Below are 17,891 nucleotides of genomic sequence, written 5' to 3'. Positions count from 1 at the left end.
CTTTTTGAGCTAAATATCCAAATTTTCAAAAGAATGATTGACGGTTTCATCCAAAGCAGATGAGAAAATAAGTTTTTCCTCAATTAGCCCAATGCAATCGAATCCACTCTCGCGAGGAGGCCGACGAGTCAGTCGCTCCAAGAGCACTTGGCGCAGAACAGTAGAGGTAGAGTACGAGCATCTCGGGAAGTCATGAAGCGCATTTCAGCGAACCGCGAACGATGGCGCACTATGATGCTCCGAATCACTGACCGATAAACCCCTGGCAAACTGATCATCTATTTGATTGGTATCGTCAAGAATATCGGATAGCTCAGTGGTTAGAGCAAAGAAATTTGTATGGACATCGGATACCAGTCGACTCAGCTGTGAATGAGAACCTGAGTCAAATCAGGATGATAATCATACGTAAGCGCATTGGTGACTACATTGCCTCCTATAGTGTACCGATACAGTCTTGAATGAAGCTGGATAACGTCAACAACGGTCGTAGCGAGTGTGAGCCGCTATATTCTCACCTATCAGCGAGGGGCCGGCAACCCCTCCTGGCAATACCCTTTTGCGCGCAACCAGGACAACAGCCTCGGATCGGACGCATTCTTCAGCTACGGAATATGGTTTGCTCCTTTGGAACTTGGACCGTACACACCCTAAGCAGAATTGAAGCTCTGCGAGAACTTCTCAAAGAAGGTTCAGGAAACAATATTAACATCCTAGCGATCCAAGGAAAGACATGGCTCGAATACAAAATTGACAACATACGTTCGCAAGCGGAAAAGAATTGGAAAACAGAGAATTTGGAATGGCAATTATCGTTGACAACAAATTCAAAGAACGAATCATTGGCTTTAAAGCAATGAATGAACAACTGTGTGCGATTCGTATTAAAACAACATTCTTAAACGTGTGGCTAGTGAGCTGCCACGCATCAACGAAAGAAAAAGACGACGCGTTCAAGGATGAGTTCTAGAATACCCTGGAACGAGTTTATGAAACACTGCCTTCTAACAATACAAAAATAGTGAATTTTAAAGCCCACATTGGGCGAGAGGATTCTCATCGGCGCTCTCAAGGCGCAAAAATAATGCTCACAGACTACTGAAATCACGGTGTAATGACGAAACTAGGCAACTACATGTCGAGTGCCTGCAAGTAAGAATAATGGATGAATTGCACAGAGAAGGACAAAATGCAAAGCTTCTCAGAGAGTCACGAATGCCATATCATGACAGCATACGAAATTCGCTTAAGAAACTGTGCGAAGAGGCTTACATCGTAATGAGGAATCTGTAGAGCGGTAGTGTCTAAGCTAAAAAGAGATATTGTTAACTTATTATAAGATCCCTAAATCAGGTGGATGTGCTCGTTCCTCTGACACCAACGTAGGTCCAATTGAATTCTTGGTAACCAGCGAAATATCTGACGGATTGATATTGGGTCCAGCTAGTTTTATTGGCTATACTGAAGCCATCGCAATTGTGGCAGTAGAAAAACATCTTCAGAATATAATTTGTACATATAAGACATCGGTCAGGCTAATCAAGTCATGGCTAGTATCAAATGGGTTAACCTTCGTGGAACCCAAGACTGATTCTGTACTAGCCAAAAGTCAGGCGAAAGTATGTGATACAGTGCGAATGGTTCATAAAATTTCTCGATGTTATGCTAGATAATCGGTTAATTTTCAAGAAGCATGCGAACGGGAAAATTCATAGCTGCCCTAACTTCCATCTTTCCCACAATTTGAACGAAGGCGTATGAGGAGCGCTTTGACAGTTGCAGCGCATTTCGAACAACGTCAGACAAGTCGGGAAACCGGAAGCTTGACGCTTCAGGTATAAAAGGTTTTGTGTTTCCCTATGTGAGGAGCATAACGTAGTTCTCCATTGGTTTATAGCATTGACCCGAGATATTGAAATCGTTCAGTTCTGGGGAGGTTACTGCCATTGCCAGAACTCTTCGATTTAAATATCTCGAGTCAACGCTATCAACCAATGGAGAACTGCGTAATGAAATTGTTTCACGCATTAATGCAACCTGGATGAACTGGTGTTCTTTGTGATCGACGTATCAGCGCACGTCCCAAATCTAAAATTTACAGCAATGTCATCCGTCTGCCACTCTCTATAGTTCTGAGTGTTGGCCGACTGTAAAGGACAATGAACGGCGTCTTGCGATAATGGGGACGAAGATGTTGCATTGCACTGGTGGCGTGACACGTTTTGATTACATCTGAAATGAGAATATCCGCGATCGATATGGGTTTGCATCGATCGTGGGAAAACTGCAAGAGAGGCGTTTTCGATGGTGTGGTCACGTAATTCACGCTAACGAGAATTCAACAACCAGCATTGATCAGAACATTGAAAGCAATGGTAAGCAACCAAAAAACCGGCCAAAACAACGGTGGCTTGATACGCTGGATGGGGATTTAAAGATCTCGCGATTACATCCTGATGAGGTATTTGATAAAATAAAATGACGAAACCGATCATCACGAGGCGACCCCCCTTGTGAACTGAAGGCTGAAGAAAAAGAAAAAGATGTGAGGAGCGACGAGTGCACGACAGCTCCGTGTAATATAGCTAAAAATTCCATTGCCCTCTATTTTGTAGAAAGCGATTTAAATAAATCATTTGATGGAAAGCCCTGTGTTGATAATGGTCAACCTCATACGCTTCACGCTCTGAGTTTAATATTATTAGCGAATGAAAACAATTTAACCAATATCAAATATAAACTTGTCGGAATACCGGAAGCTTGCGCTTCGGGTATAAAGGTTTTGTGTTCATCTTATCTAAGAAATTTCAACGCACATTTTTCTATCCGTATACAGCTACAAAACTACGAGACATACGTACATATTACAGCCGTAGATGTTACGTTCACCCTAAACAAACAAACTGCCTATTTTCGAATACTGTACACATATAGGCACGTATATAGATTGATCGTACCCATATTTCGGATTTACTTCTTATATCTATCTGAATTAGGCACTACCCGCAAAGTCCATTAGCACGCATATACTATATACCTACATACACACATGTCCCGTTGGAATAATTGATATTCATATACAAATGTCTAAAAAACTAAAATAAAATAATTCTTTTCCACCCAATTCATGGGAACTTACTTCGTTGTAGTATTGACGAATTGATATGTGATGATGACGTCATGAAGGTTGTAGAGTGCACGAAATTCACAAAAAAATGTCAAGTTTCACCCCCTATAACTTTGTTAATAATAGTTTAATTTTCGTCAAACTTCACCAAATTGTGCATTATGTTCTTCATTATACCCGTGCCAAATTTTGTACTTCTGGGATGAACACAAGGGGGGTGCCGGGTAAATTTCCAAAATGTGGAAATATACTATTATTAACTTTATTTGTGCAGGTATCGGAACCGGACATATTTTGAGGCCTAGATTTCGTAGAGATGCACTATTGCGATTTTTTTCAGATTTTTCGATTGGATAGGTTCTGAGAACGAGACCTGTTACACTTTTTGATGGTCATATTTTGAGCCCTCACTCCCCTATGTTTCACCCAATATCAAATATTGAACCAGTTTCGAAAAGTACTAATTGAGACCTTTCCTCCGTCCTACCAATTTTCGTGACAATTGGTCCAGCCGTTTCTGAATAAATTGGCTGTGACAGACAGACAGACAGACAGGGCTCAGTGTTGGGTCCTCTCCTGTGGAACGTCATGTACAATGGGGTCCTTGTCCTTCCCGTGCCAAAGGAGGCCACGATAATCGGTTTCGCAGATGATCTAGCTGTGGTTGTCGTCGCGAAAGAACCTGAAGACGTGGAAATGTACGCTAACGAAACCATTAGCGCCATAAAAGCGTGGCTGGAGATGGTTCAGCTTGACCTTGCGGAACAAAAGACGGAGGCGGTCTTGATTACCAATCGTAGGAAGAGGAATACGATTAATATTCGCGTTGGTGGTCACGTCACCACTTCGAAGCCGGTTATCAAATACCTAGGGGTGATGATTGACGCTAAAATCAATTTCAAGGGACATCTGGACTATGCCTGTGAGAAAGCGGCAAATACCAGCGTATCATTAGCGCGGATGATGCCTAACATTGGAGGTCCAAGGTACAGTCGCAGATTACTTGTAGCCGGAGTGGTTCGCTCCACACTATTATACGCAGCACCAGTTTGGGAGGAAGCATTAGCGTGTGAGAGTAATCCTAGCAGAGTGAATATGACTTACCGCTTAGTGGCGCTAAGGGTGTGCAGCGCCTTCAGAACAATATCAGGCGAGGCACCGTGTGTTATTGCGGGAATGATCCCGATAGACATTCTGGCAAGTGAGACACGCTGCCTGTACGAGACAAGGAGGATGAATCCTCTTGAAAAGGATGCAGAATGCCGAAAGGCGGCAAGGCGGGAGTCGCTGGAGAAGTGGCAGAAACGGTGGGATAACTCGCAGAGGGGTCGCTGGACCCACACTTTGATTCCCCGTATTGAAGAGTGGATCCAGCGACGACACGGTGAGATTAACTACCATCTGACGCAATTCCTGTCAGGACATGGCGGTTACAGGAAGTACCTGCACCAATTCAGGCTGGATGATTCTCCCTTGTGTCCTGAATGTGGTTGCACACCTGAGGACCCGGAGCATGTTATGTTCCACTGTCCACGATTTCTCTCAGAAAGGAGGAGTCTGGAAGACTCCCTGAAAACCACTCTAAGCCCGCAGAACATCGTCGGGGAAATGTTGGAATCGGAGGGAAACTGGTGTGCGGTGAACACCGCCATCAAACGAATGCAAGAGGAACTGGCAAGAGCGGAGCGCGCAAGGAGGACGCGAAGAACGGAAGGACTGGTCGCGTAAAGCGCAGTCCACCCCGCGAAGTAATGCTTTGCGGCGGTCCCGCAGGGAAGGAAAAAGGAGAAAGTGGAGGTGGTTTTAGTGGGTGAGAATCCCACACGCTGCTGCAACCTGGCGCGGCAGTGTCTTTCTAAGATTTCCACCTCCATCCATTAAAAAAAAAAAAAAGACAGACAGACATCGAATCGATTCTAATAAGGTGTTGTTTCACACAAAACCTTAAAAAGGGCTAGGGAGAATTAGATTCTTCTTGAATGGAATTTTAATATTTCACTCGAATTTCAATTATTCTCGTTAATTATGACGTCAGCATCTTATGTGTATGGCTTAGGATGCTGTTAATTAGCACGAAATTGATAAGTTTGAACTGCTATAACTTTCCCACTAATAGTTGGATTTTCATGAAGCCTGGCATGTGTATGCACGAGGCTGTCCTCTATGTCGGTGCAAAATTTAGTACACTTAGGATGAACTTAAGGGGAGTTTTTTAGTCTATTTCTAAAAGTTGATAATATACTATTAGTAAATTTTTTGAGCAGATATCGGAATGGGACATCTCTCGAAGATTAGATTTCACATAAATGTTTTACACAAAACCTTAAAAGGGCTGTAGATAAATAGATTCTTCATAAATGTGACTTTAATATTCCACGCGAATGTCAATTATTCCGGGTAATTATGACGTCAGCATCTGATTTGCATGGCTTTGGAAGCAGTAAACTCGCTCGAAATTACTAAGTTTGAACTGCTATAACTTTGGCGTTAATTGCCTGATTTCCATGAAATTTATATTCGAAATATTGTCCCCTATGCTGGTACAAAATTCGGAAGTCCTAAGATGAATTTAAGGGGGGTTTTTCAGTAAATTTCTAAAAAGTAGTAATATACTATTAGTAAGTTTATTTGAGCAGATACCGGAATGGGACATATTTTGAGGCCTAGATTTCATCTAGGCGCACCACCCTGATTTTTTTTCGGATTTTTAGGTTGGGTAGTTTCCGAAAATGAGTCCTGTCTCACTTCAAATGCGTACATTTTGACTCCTTACTCACGCACTTTGCAATTTATGCCAAAACTAATGTCAGTTTCGGAAAGTACAAATCGAGACCTTTCATTTGATACCCTACACAACTATATCTGGTGAAAAAAATTTTTGAATCCCCCCTTTGCATGTATGGGGAGCCCCCCTTTAAACTCCACCTAAATTTATGCCACTCGCTGTATGCGTGGGATTTCATAGTTCCCATCTGTCCACCAAATTTCGTTCGGATCGGTTTAGCTGTTTTGGAGAAAAATGCGTGTGGCAGACAGACAGACAGACATTGAATCGATTTTAATAAGGTTTTGTTTTGACATCCGAAAAGAGGAAATAATTTTGAGTAAGTGCCAGCATGGTGGAGGCTCCATATTGATCTGGGGTCCTATCTGATTTAATGGTCCGGCCGAATTAGTGTTCATTCGCGGGAAAATGAACTCTGAAAAGCACGTGCCGCTATTGAAGGAACAAATATCTAGCGATCTGGTGTCCATCGCAGACGCTCCGCCGATTTTTCAATAGAACAATGCATCTGTACACACCACCAGAAAGGTAAAATCTTTCTTCCAGGAGAAAGAAATCGAGCTTCTCCATTGGCCGGCCTGATCTCAACATAATAGAAAATTGTTGGGGTTTACACCGGAGGAAAACAATATGCAACAGTGGAGGAGCTGAAAACAGCCATAATTAGAGGTTGCGCTGTTGTTGCAAATAAAGGAGATTCAACTAAGAATTAGTGTAGAAATAAAGACAAAATAATCTTATATTTGACTTTTTATTCATTATTTTCTCTGGGTGTGCTATCTTTTTGTAGCATAAAATTCAGCCTAAAAGCTCAATTGTTGGGAAAAACATAATTATTTTCAGATAGAAACGTGTATTTTAGTCTATCTGCCCAGTTTGTAGAACATTTTGCTGCCCTGCATTCAGTAGTTTAGGAAATTATGAGAAATTTTCAGGGGTGCTATCTTATTGTTGCCCACTGTAGCTGCAACTTATTAAACAATCACTCTAGAGCCCCACTCTAGCTAATTATTAATTAAGCAATATCACAATTATTAATTACGCACACTAATAAGGTAATATTACAATTCACTAACAATAGTTGTTATTCAGGTTAAGCATCATAGAGGGTAGTCCGTTCTTAGATGGGGGGCATGGGCCACATTTACAGTTTGATACTTTTTTTTTAAATAATTATAAAACAGATTTACAACATAGGGAACAATATCAGAAAGATTTATGAATCCTTATTGTTATTAACAATGGAATATGAAATATACATAAAATCTTCCATACATTACACATTTTTCAATGTAAATGTAAATTTTGCTTGCAAAAAAATTTTATAATTAAATGGAATTATCAGATTAGTTAAAAATATACATGAATTAATTATTCAGATTTTTTCTTAAATTTTGCCGCACGCAACAGTTGCGCGAATAGTCTTGTGAGATAAAACTGATATACTATACTCACGCACACAACGGTTGCACAAAGCCAAAGAAAATTTACGTATGCATGAGGTTTTGACCGAAGATTTTAAAAATTAAAGTGAGACGCATTGTTCCCGTCACGCTGCTTTTGATATTCTACACATCATACAAGGAGGATGGATAGTGAATATGGATAGCAAATATGATCTTAATTTTCGAAAACCTCAAGGATATTTATTACTTGTTTGTTATCAGCAAAACTCAAAATATTTTTTTAGAATTGCGGATCCTAAGTCCGCATTAACTTGATGCCGGACCGGACCAAATGACGAGCAACTTACTCCGTCTTTTTGGTCCACGGCTTCAACTCTGGCTAAGCTTTGGTCAATAGCATAGGCGGATTTGTGCTCAATATAATTCGAAGTCATGTTGTGTTCTGCGAATTATATAAAGGATCACTTAACATCTACAAGCCGCTTCGGTCAAGCTGCTCCCAGTGCAGAGGTGAGGCAGCGTCTGATGATTTATCTTTGCCCTGGTAAGAAACTGTAAAGCCGTCATCGCCTAATATTTTTAAAACTGAAAAGTTTTCTGGTTGTCGCACTTCACTACTTGCTATTGAAACAAACATTAAAAAGGAGAACGAAAGGAAGTAGTGATGTAATGTTGAATACATAACATTACATCAATGGATAAGTTAGGCTAATCAAACCTCTAAACATATCCCGCGTCTCAGTCTAATAACAGCAACTATGATCCCCTATGAACTTGAATTAAACTCATTCACAAGTTGTTTCTCTTCCTCTGTTGATATCATTTAATATCATGTTGATATCATTTAATATCACATCACCGATTTAAAAAATACTGCGACAGATCCCAGTCTAGACCCGAAACTAGGCAACTTCACGGTAGCAACTAATTCGAATCAAGTCCATATTAGAACTTCGCGTTCTCTTTGCTTATTTAGTTCTCGCACAATCAATCACGGTGTGAACGAACTCACAACGCATAGCCAAAACGTGATATACAGTGGTCAGTGTCCGTCATTGACAATGAAAAAAAAACACCAACTTTTTTTCGATTCCCAAGCAGCCTTGATAAGTAAATTTCGCCAATATAAATACTCTATTTAGTGTTATGTAATTGGATGGTCACTTTGCATGAGTCCGCAATTAAATGCTGCATGAAATCGCCGGCGTTATTCCAGACCATATATAATAAACCTAACAATTTGGCAATTAATCACGAAGCGTGGTCATGCAAATGAGATTTTAGATTTCAACTTTGGGTAGGGTAGGTCAGATGGATTATCAAGCCGAATTCGGTTGTTGCATAGACCCCCCTGTCATCCACGGGTGAACGCTTGGACTTTGTGGGTTTTTGTGTTTCACAAAACTTTAAATTATCATATTCAAAATTTACTGTCCTTGACCTATAAATATATTCGGTTTGAACGATTCAACCATGAGAATATTGCATGATGCGATAAGGAAGTTGTAGAATTTTTGTATGCCAAGAGAAATACGTGTTGTATTACACGAAGTGGTAAAGTACAGACAGGAAGACCCTCTTGACATGTTGGCCTCTACTTGAGATGAGTGGTGAAAGTAGGAAGCAAAGGAAGCGTGCTCTTAATAACAAGAGGAGTCACGTTCCTTTTGCAAGGAGAAATCTTTAAGATGAATCTCTACTAGTGCATCATGACTGTAAGGAGTGACATAACTCCAAGAGCTGGAAATGTGGTACACATACATTTGTGTGGGTTGTTTTGAAATTGGATGAGGCGCACAACTGATAATTGATTTTTGCTGATTTTGCATTGTGATTGCTGCTGCAAAAACTTGAAGGTCATTTAGGAGGAATTTGAAGGAAGAAACGAAATGAAGTGGACATATTTTTGGCTTGGACATGTTAGCTGCTTCGTTATATCAATTCTTCGACATATTTCTTTAACTTCAGCAATCGGCGTAGTTAATATTATGGAAATGATGAAAGCTTCGAAGATTTTGCCCAGGCTTGAATCTGTTTCGCACTGAAGTGTGAAAAATGCATTTATGATTTCTTAATTCTGAGGTTTTTGTAAGAAGCCATAAGATACTAGCCAGACTAGCATTGTTCAAAGTAATTTACTTCAACTGTTCATATTTAAATATATGAAGAAACGCAACACGAATATACGTGGAGAAATACTAGCTCTGATTAGTGATGCAACCTTCAAAACTTCAATGCTAGCGGTCATATTATTAGCAGCTATACTTTGTAAGTATATTTATTTACTTGATATCTTCCATTCAGCAAGAGAGCCCTAGTTTGCATACTAAACAACTTACGATCACGAAATCCAACAAAATTCTATTTGAAAAGTACAAATAATAAAGGGAAACACTTACTGTGGTTTCTAGCCATGGGTTTGCAGCCAACAAATCACCCCATTTTGTATCTTCATTTACAGAAGCGAATCTGCATGTTGCTGCACCTGAGCTTTTATCCAAGAGCCGGTTCAATATATCCTTTCCGGTTGCTTCACGAATCGCTTTTGCCGACATTTTTGTTTAAGCTAAAATAGAAAAACAAAAAAGGAAAATTAGAAATTCAACTTGTAACTTAAATTCGTATTCGTTATGATTAAATCCATCATAATTTGTACATCAACGAATTACAACTTTCACTCGTGAAATTTTAAGCTAGTGAAAGTGTCCATTATGCATATTATTTGTTGTGAATCGAGTGGTTAACTGGGCGGATTGAGACCAAACTTGAATTCAAATTATTTCATTGTTTGTTTCAGAAATGCAGTGTTGAATAACCACTGGACATATTGGAGGATGCACGTTTGCTTTATCTTTAAGTCTTCATTTTACAACTTCGATTGCCAGTTGGATCGTGGCATGAATATCGCAATTGCACGATATATTTGCTTTGCGCGTGGAGTTAAAAAATAAAAATATTTTAAAAATCACCTTAGCTTTATGGTAAATTTACTCAATTTTCAGTAACTCGACAAATAAACTGATGAATAGCTTTGCATAGATAAAGCACGTTAGCAACAAACGTTACGCGATCACGCTATACGAGCTTCACACACTTCACCACTGTCTATTAGCTGTTAAGAAGGTACTTAGCGAATCGCTCGGAGATCGTGAAAAGACTGCGTGCGATCACCACCAAGTCGAACTGAGCTAAACTTGGCGCGATGTCTGGAGAACGGCCTTAAATAATTCTAATGCAAGTGGATTCTATGATGGAATGATAACATATAATGCTATTAATTTTGATTATAAGAAAACTCTATTTAATTGTATATTATATTCACACTATGTACATAAGTCGATAAGAACACGGTGGCGTGAGATGCACCAGTGTCCTAGGCGCTATTAGCTTCTAACGATGCGTTGACTTTACTACACTCGAAACGTGGTTTCCAGTCTATTATATATTACAGTTCTGAATATATTCAACGTTTACGTGCTGATAATAAAGTAAAAATGTGTAAGGCATCTAGTGATAAGAGAAATCTCATCAGGTCAGTCGTTGTATAATTTTCAATGTATGTTTGTCGTGAATTATGGGCAACGCAAGTTCAAACCACAACTCTGAACTTGCATGATACATGACATTGTGTCAATGACAACCGATTAAACTTTTCTTGCATGATTTCACCGAGTAAATGCCATGCTCATCACTTTGCGTTCAGCCCTCCCACAAATCACATTTGAAACAGGAGATCATTCTTGTTCAGTGTCAAGCGACAACACATCAGGAAAAAATTAATTGCGATTTCGTCCAGGACAAAGGCAACTCTTTGGATGCTACCTCACCTGTCCTGGGAGTAATGTGACTGTAAGCGACAACCAGATGCTGTTTGCAGCCTCCTTATTTATATGTAAGCAGGACATTTGTTCTACTTTTATACTGATGAAAAGGTGAACGGCCTCGTAGACCACTTCCTTCAAGCACACCACTACACCCTCCACTTTCGTCAATCACGTTTTGACAACGAGGTAAGCGGAAAAATGAACCAACTTCTTTTCCTCCCTTCCTTCCATATCTCACAACCTACCCAAAATTTCTTCAACCAACTCGCCGACCCAAGTCAGCATGAAAGTACCTACCCCATCCACTTTGTCAGTCCAGAGTTAATCATGGCGTCCGTCGCCTCCTCCAGAAATAAAAAATCGGTTGGACTTGACAACATTCTCTCCTTTGTCTCAAAGAAATGCGGTCCTAGCATTACTCCCATCATATCCTCTATGATAAACCACTGCCTAATAAAATGCCCACTTCCCATCAGATTGGAAAAGTGCTCGCATAGTTTCCATCCCCAAAAAGAACCAGAATCCTCTAAATCTCGATACCTACAGGCCTATCTAGATCAGATCATCCTCCGTTAAGATCTTGGAGCGGAGCATAGAAGCAATCATTGACGAGCACTGTGACTTCAATCACACACTCCCCGACTTTCAATTCGCTAACCGACAAAAACACTCGATTGAGCATGCACTCCTCGTACTCAAATCGGGCGCCGACCATAGCCTGCCTTCTCGACATAAAGAAGGCTTTCAAATCCGCATAACAATACGGGCTCGTTTATAAGCTTTCAGAAGTCCTCCATTTCCATCAATGCCTCTGCAAGCTAATTCTTAGCTTTCTTGACGGGCGGGAATCCCAAGTTCAACTCCAACAGCACCTTTGTTCTCTTTGCTCAAGTTCGGCTGGTATCCCTCAAGGATCCATCCTCTCAGCTACCCTCTTTTCCCTGTTGACCGCACGATTCCTTCAATACGCGGATGACCTCATCCTTTACACCTAAATTAAAAACATCCCGACCGGTGAAGCCCGCCTGAATTCCTATTTGGACGGTTTTACCGGTACTTCATCCGTTGGAAACTCTCCCTAAACCCACAAAAATAAGGAGTGACATATCAATTCTATCACTCAAAATTCACAACACCCCAATCTCAACCGTAAATCAAGTCACCTACCTTGGGCTAACTATGAATTCCCGCCCATCCCACCTCCCGTGTATGAAGAAGGCATTAAGCCGTGCAACTGGTTCCTTCAAATCCCTTTATCTAATCCTAAAATACAACATCCCAAAACCTCTGAAAATCAAGCTGTATTACTACAAACCGCCCCTTCTCATTTTCGGCTACATTTTCTGGCCCTCCATCCAAATCGGCAGTCATACCCTCAACTTCCTCACTAAATGTCAAACCATCCTAATTCCCTTATTTCCCATGCCATGCAGATCGAGATCGTCGTAGAGAATGGTCAATGAACTCATCTGTTCCCTCAAATCCTCTTATCCTTCCTCCTTCTTTTTGGCCTCGACGTATTGTATTGGATTAGAATAGCTTATGCATTAGATAATATCCGTGCTAAGAGCCAGGATAATTCAGTCGGATCTGGGGAGTAGCCACTTGACCAGAGCTGCGAACAGAGGCACGCCTCAGGGTAGCGCCATATCTCCGATGCTCTAGTTGATAGTGATGGAAGAAATTGGACATCTTTAAAATTAGGAATTGCAAATATCGGTGAGGCAAACACATATCGTAAAACTGACATCACTTTCGCCTGCTTTTCGCTTCTGATTAAGATGCGTAGACTCGTCAGCATGCCCAACCTGCCCAGGCGAGGAAGCATACGCAGAACATGCAATATTCTATTGCAGTCGCTTCGCGACGTGGAGGACAAACATTCCGAGCGTGCATCTTCTGGTGGAGCGTTTCATAGGCAGGGGGAGCGCCGAGTTAGTGCACGCCAGCAAGTAGCGTCAACCACTTCGAATGCGATGATTCCGGCGCAAAAATGATGTCAGGGATGCTTCCTTTGCAGCCTGGGCGCCGAAACGTTGACGAGGATCCGCTGTAGTTTACCAGCCTGATCCTCGCCGCCATTTCCAGAATCTATTTCCCTCTGGATTCTGGCTGAGGCATACCTCATTCAAGGGCCCTAGCATTAAAATCACCGCCTACCAGGATTCGCCCCTCCGTGCCCGAAACCCCGTCTTCCAGAGCATCAAGCTGGCCCCGAAAGTTCGGCATCGTTTCATTCGACGTCAGATAAACGATAAAAAACGTTACACCGTTAGACAAAACCATTCTCTCGGTCTTGGCCAAGAGCACGAAGTCAAACGTCATCCCGAAACCAGATGGCCGCAGTACTCGATAAGTCCTGATGCCATGAAGCCGAGTCCTTGTTTAGATATTGCTCGCTGATTAGCACAAGATCAGCTTTTACCTCCGCAGCGAATTGCGCTAGCAACTGGTGATCGGTTGCATTCCGTTGCATGTTAAAATGCGGATCATGCCATTTGTGCCCTAATCTTTTCCAGTTACACCCTAAAGGTGGGATACCGTCCCGAGCCCGCAGTGTGTACGACGCTCTCACCAGACACGCCGCCACGGTCCCTGCAGAGAACGCAACTTTCGCTTTCATTGCAGGTCTTCGCTTAGTGACCTACCTGACTGCATCTCCGGCGTGCTGTCCTCCTGGCCGGTCCCTTGCAAGTTGCTGACGTGTGTCCATAGTCCAGATGCCTGTAGCACTTGATGGGGACTATTCGCATTCGCACCCTGCATACTACCCATCCAATTTTGATTTTCCCGCTGCTGAGGTGTTTTTTGTCGCATATTGCTCGGGGACTTCCACCGCGGTGAATTTTTGGCCTCGAGCAGCAGAGGTGCTATACCTATCCGGGCATTGGTTACCTTTAGGCATTCACACTTTATGGCCTTATCTACTTCGACTTTTTCTGTGAGGCAGTCAAAATCTCGGATTTCTAAGGAACACAGGCTCTGGACTAGAAACAAGAGCCTTTTCCCCCAGTAACTCGACCGCGCCACAAAACATACTCTTTCTAGTCGTTTTCAGGCCCAGTTCGACGAAGACTCCGCCATCCTTCGTTTTTCATATGAAAGACACTTCGGCTCCGTTGTCTTTGAGTTTCATCCTGTTGCGGATTTCACTACTTCGGACTTCGGCAAATGTCTTGCCTTTCGTCGGCTTAATGTTTTTCATATGAAAGACACTTCTGCTCCGTCGTCTTCGGGTTTCATCCTGTTGCGGATTTCACTAAGGACTTCCGCAAATGTCTTGCCTTTCGTCGGCTTAATGAGCAGAACCGACGGTCTATAGTCCTTCTTCGTTTCCTCATCTTTTATGCTACTGGCTTTTAGTCTGTAGCCTCCTTGTCTTTGGGCATACGGGTCTTAGACAGCGTAGTCAGTTGTTTCCTTTTATCCTTCTATGCCTATTTTTTTTTCGGCTCTGAAAACTACTTTGATAAAGTTTCCTTCAGGCACATCGCCCTCTTTCCGCTTTTTTCACAGTACACTTTGCAGTGGGCCCGTTTGGGGCTGGCAGTGTTGTCAGTGAAAAGTGCGGCTATTTTTGCTTTGCAGTCGTCTCCAAGTTCGCCTCTAGGAGATGCGGTCCAGTTATCCCTCCAGTTCCTTCAGCCCATTTTTGACACCTTTGCTGAAGTTCCTTTGAAGTAAAGTTGCGGACCGGATACGCTTCACCATTACCGCGCATTTCCTAATGAGCTTTTCCTCTTCGACTGCTCATGACTTGCGATTCTGACTGGGCTTTTTTTCGGAACAGGAGCACTACTAGGTATGGGAGTTTTCGCCCCGCACCGTCAGTCGCGACAATTGGTAAGGCTTCCTCTTTATGTGGGCGTTCGGTGTCAGATCGGGTTTTTCAACCCTCGCTGTCTCTTTCGCTGATCGCTGGGATAAATGACGCATTTTTGTGCTGCGTCGATTTTTTTTGTTTGTTTGGATCTATTCTCCATGGAAAATTCACCAGCTCATCGTGTGCTAGGAAGTGAGCCGCAATAGTCAGGAATGGGTTTATCCCCTAACCCAGTTCCCTGAAGTTTTCTCAAGGCTACTACCTAGGACGCAGGTATACTGCCAGCTAGAGGGTCAGAACTACCTACTCGGGCACCTCCGGTACGTCACACCCCACACCGCTGACGACCCCTGAAGTTACGCCCTACATAAAAAGATCCCAAAATTCTTCTTTCTTGCAAACGCCCCTTTTACATTAATATCGACTAAAATTTTGACCTAAATGGAGAAGACAAATTTCCCATGATCAATTGCTGAATCGAACTCGAATGGTTCCAGATGGGAAACGTTATTTATTAATAGTTAATGAATTTGTTTCATGATGGGCTTTTACATACATTGCATCTCAACCTCCTTACACACTTTATGATTGGTGCATTTATTATTGACCCCGAAAAAATCGAAATCAATGGAGCACAAAGCCTTCACTAAGTACCAAAAAAACTAAAAGGTAAACCTTTCCTATTAATCTTCTTCCGAAACGATCGCGTGACCGCTATCTCCTCTATGGCCAATGAACTCAAAATCATCGGCAGACACCATATGAATATCCAGTTTGGCCATGGAAATTTTGGATCGTACGTTTTAAACGTTTTTTTGTCTGCGATAAGCTCCTCTTTTACAAGATTACAAGATTCAAACCGAAAAGAAGAAGCGAATCCATAAAAAAAAGCTAAGTTTGACGCACAGTCTGAAGTAGTCATTCCAACAGAAATTCGCGGGGATTTCCAATAATTGGTCGATCTTTTTGCCAGGAACATTTTGCGATGATGCAGAGAAAATCTCATTAAGAGCCACGTTCGAGAAACCCACTAAGAGCCTGGCAATGAAGAATGATTGCATATCTTTCTTTTGGAATTAGAAAGGTTTGCAGGTTGGATTTAGGTTTAATAGTTCGTTGCGAGCAAATTGGGATTGCTGGATTTCCAGCGACTAAATATAGCAATCAGGTGAGAGAAGCTTCTACAAGATCTGAATTTTTTTGGAATACCGCGAACAACTTTTCGTGTATAAAAGCAGATTTCGTCGAATCATCCATAAACCGGTTGATATTCGGAAACTGATTATAGATAACGAGATTCAACTCTTTTCCAATTTATTTTTGACTCAGAAGACCAAGCAATATTTGAATATTAAATGGCGATTTTCAAACAGCCCGTCACCAATTTTTGAACCCCTGTGTCCAGCTTTACGCCAAGTTCAAGCTAAATAAGTGAACTGTATGCAAACCGAGAATTTGAAAGGCTGTTAGATTCAATCTCAATTGTAGCAACCACGTCAGTATCCATACAATAACGAACTATAAACGAGCTCCTAACTTCTAGGTGATACTGAAGTGAACCTACTTCCTGTCCGTGACTTTCCTTTCTAAAACTATTATCACTTGTTAACCAATATGGAGACAAATTCAAATTGAAAAGTACACATTCAAGTATCGCCAGGGAGATCTACATTCTAAAAATATATCCAAGGTTATAAGCTGGTCAGATTTGTATCTCTCCCTATGCAAATATCTTGACTGTTTCCCTGAGTTAGTTAATTGATTCACCATTTTGACACACTAAATTGTGTCACGAATGGAAAGATAAGCTCGTCCCGATATGATATGATATGATGCAGACTGTTATCAACTTCGTAAACGGTGATTTGCGGGTTTAATTAGTTGTTGGAGGAGTGATAAGACTTATTATAAAAAGTATACCGCGGTCAATAAGCTGATATCACTCCCATATCACTTATGGAGTGCATCAATGAAGTTTATAGATATTACACGGGAAATAAATTCATTTGAATTCCGTTCGGGGTTTCATTGGATTTTAGTTACTTCGCCCAGAGGTTTCGTATCCATTTGCCTAAAACGAAGTTAAGACATAAGACAGACATCAATGAATAAACTAGTCAAGAAAATTAACCCGCGGGCATTCTTTATCTTTTACCAACTAAACCTTTTTTTAATTCAGTCTTTGTCCCGTTCACAAGCGGGGTCGGCTATCAAAGGTCTCATCTGGATACAATCTCGAGGGTTTTAAATCCCCATCCAGCGTATCAAGCCACCGTTGTTTCAGTCTGCCTTTTGGTCGTTTACCATCGACGTCGATGTTCGGACCAACCTTAGCAAGTGAATTCTTGTTAGCACGAATTGCGTGACCATACCATCGAAGACGCCTCTCTCGCAATTTTTCCACGATCGCAGATATCCTCATTTCGAATGTAATAAAACCGTGTCACGCCACTAGCCCAACGCAACATCTTCATTTTCATTACCGCAAGACGCCGTTCATTGTCTTTTATAGTCGGCCAACACTCAGAACCATAGAGGGCGACAGTGCGGACGATATTGCGGTAAAATTTAAATTTAAGACGTTCGTTGATACGTCGATCACAAAAAACACCAGTTGTGGAACGCCACTCCATCGTGGTTGCGCTAATGCGTGAAGCAATTTCATAACGCAGTTCTCCATTGGCTGATAGCGTTGACTCGAGGTATTTAAATTGCTCAGTTCTGGGCAGATCACTGCTGCTGACAGTGATTGTGCCTGCTTCATTGGGATCGGTCCTCAAAAATTTGCGGAAAAAATGAATTATTGAAGGGTACCAACTTAAAGTGATACAGACTCTATTCTCATTGGGCACCCAACTGAAAATCCTGGGAAAACTATGATGGTACCCCTATATAAAATTTCGAGTTCTGAAAATACGAGGGTCAT

General features: G+C 41.6%; 1 protein-coding gene across 3 annotated transcripts in view; it reads right to left on the bottom strand.

Moving 5' to 3' along the window:
- The window catches only part of LOC119648075 (ATP-citrate synthase), a 66,332-nt gene that overhangs the window by 40,805 nt on the left and 7,636 nt on the right, over positions 1–17,891 (bottom strand). For 2 of the 3 annotated variants that reach the window (XM_038049564.1, XM_038049578.1), the window contains exon 2: positions 9,718–9,884. In XM_038049564.1, the coding sequence (XP_037905492.1) occupies positions 9,718–9,873 (156 nt within the window). In that variant the 5' untranslated portion in view covers positions 9,874–9,884. Of the gene's footprint in view, positions 1–9,717; positions 9,885–10,287; positions 10,611–17,891 lie in introns of those variants that run through there. The other variant, XM_038049571.1, reaches the window with a different exon arrangement.

This window comes from Hermetia illucens, chromosome 1 (genome assembly GCF_905115235.1).
Source record: "Hermetia illucens chromosome 1, iHerIll2.2.curated.20191125, whole genome shotgun sequence".
NCBI lineage: Eukaryota > Metazoa > Arthropoda > Insecta > Diptera > Stratiomyidae > Hermetia > Hermetia illucens.
Note: the sequence above shows the minus strand (reverse complement) of the source record. Positions and strands in the feature narration are given on the sequence as shown.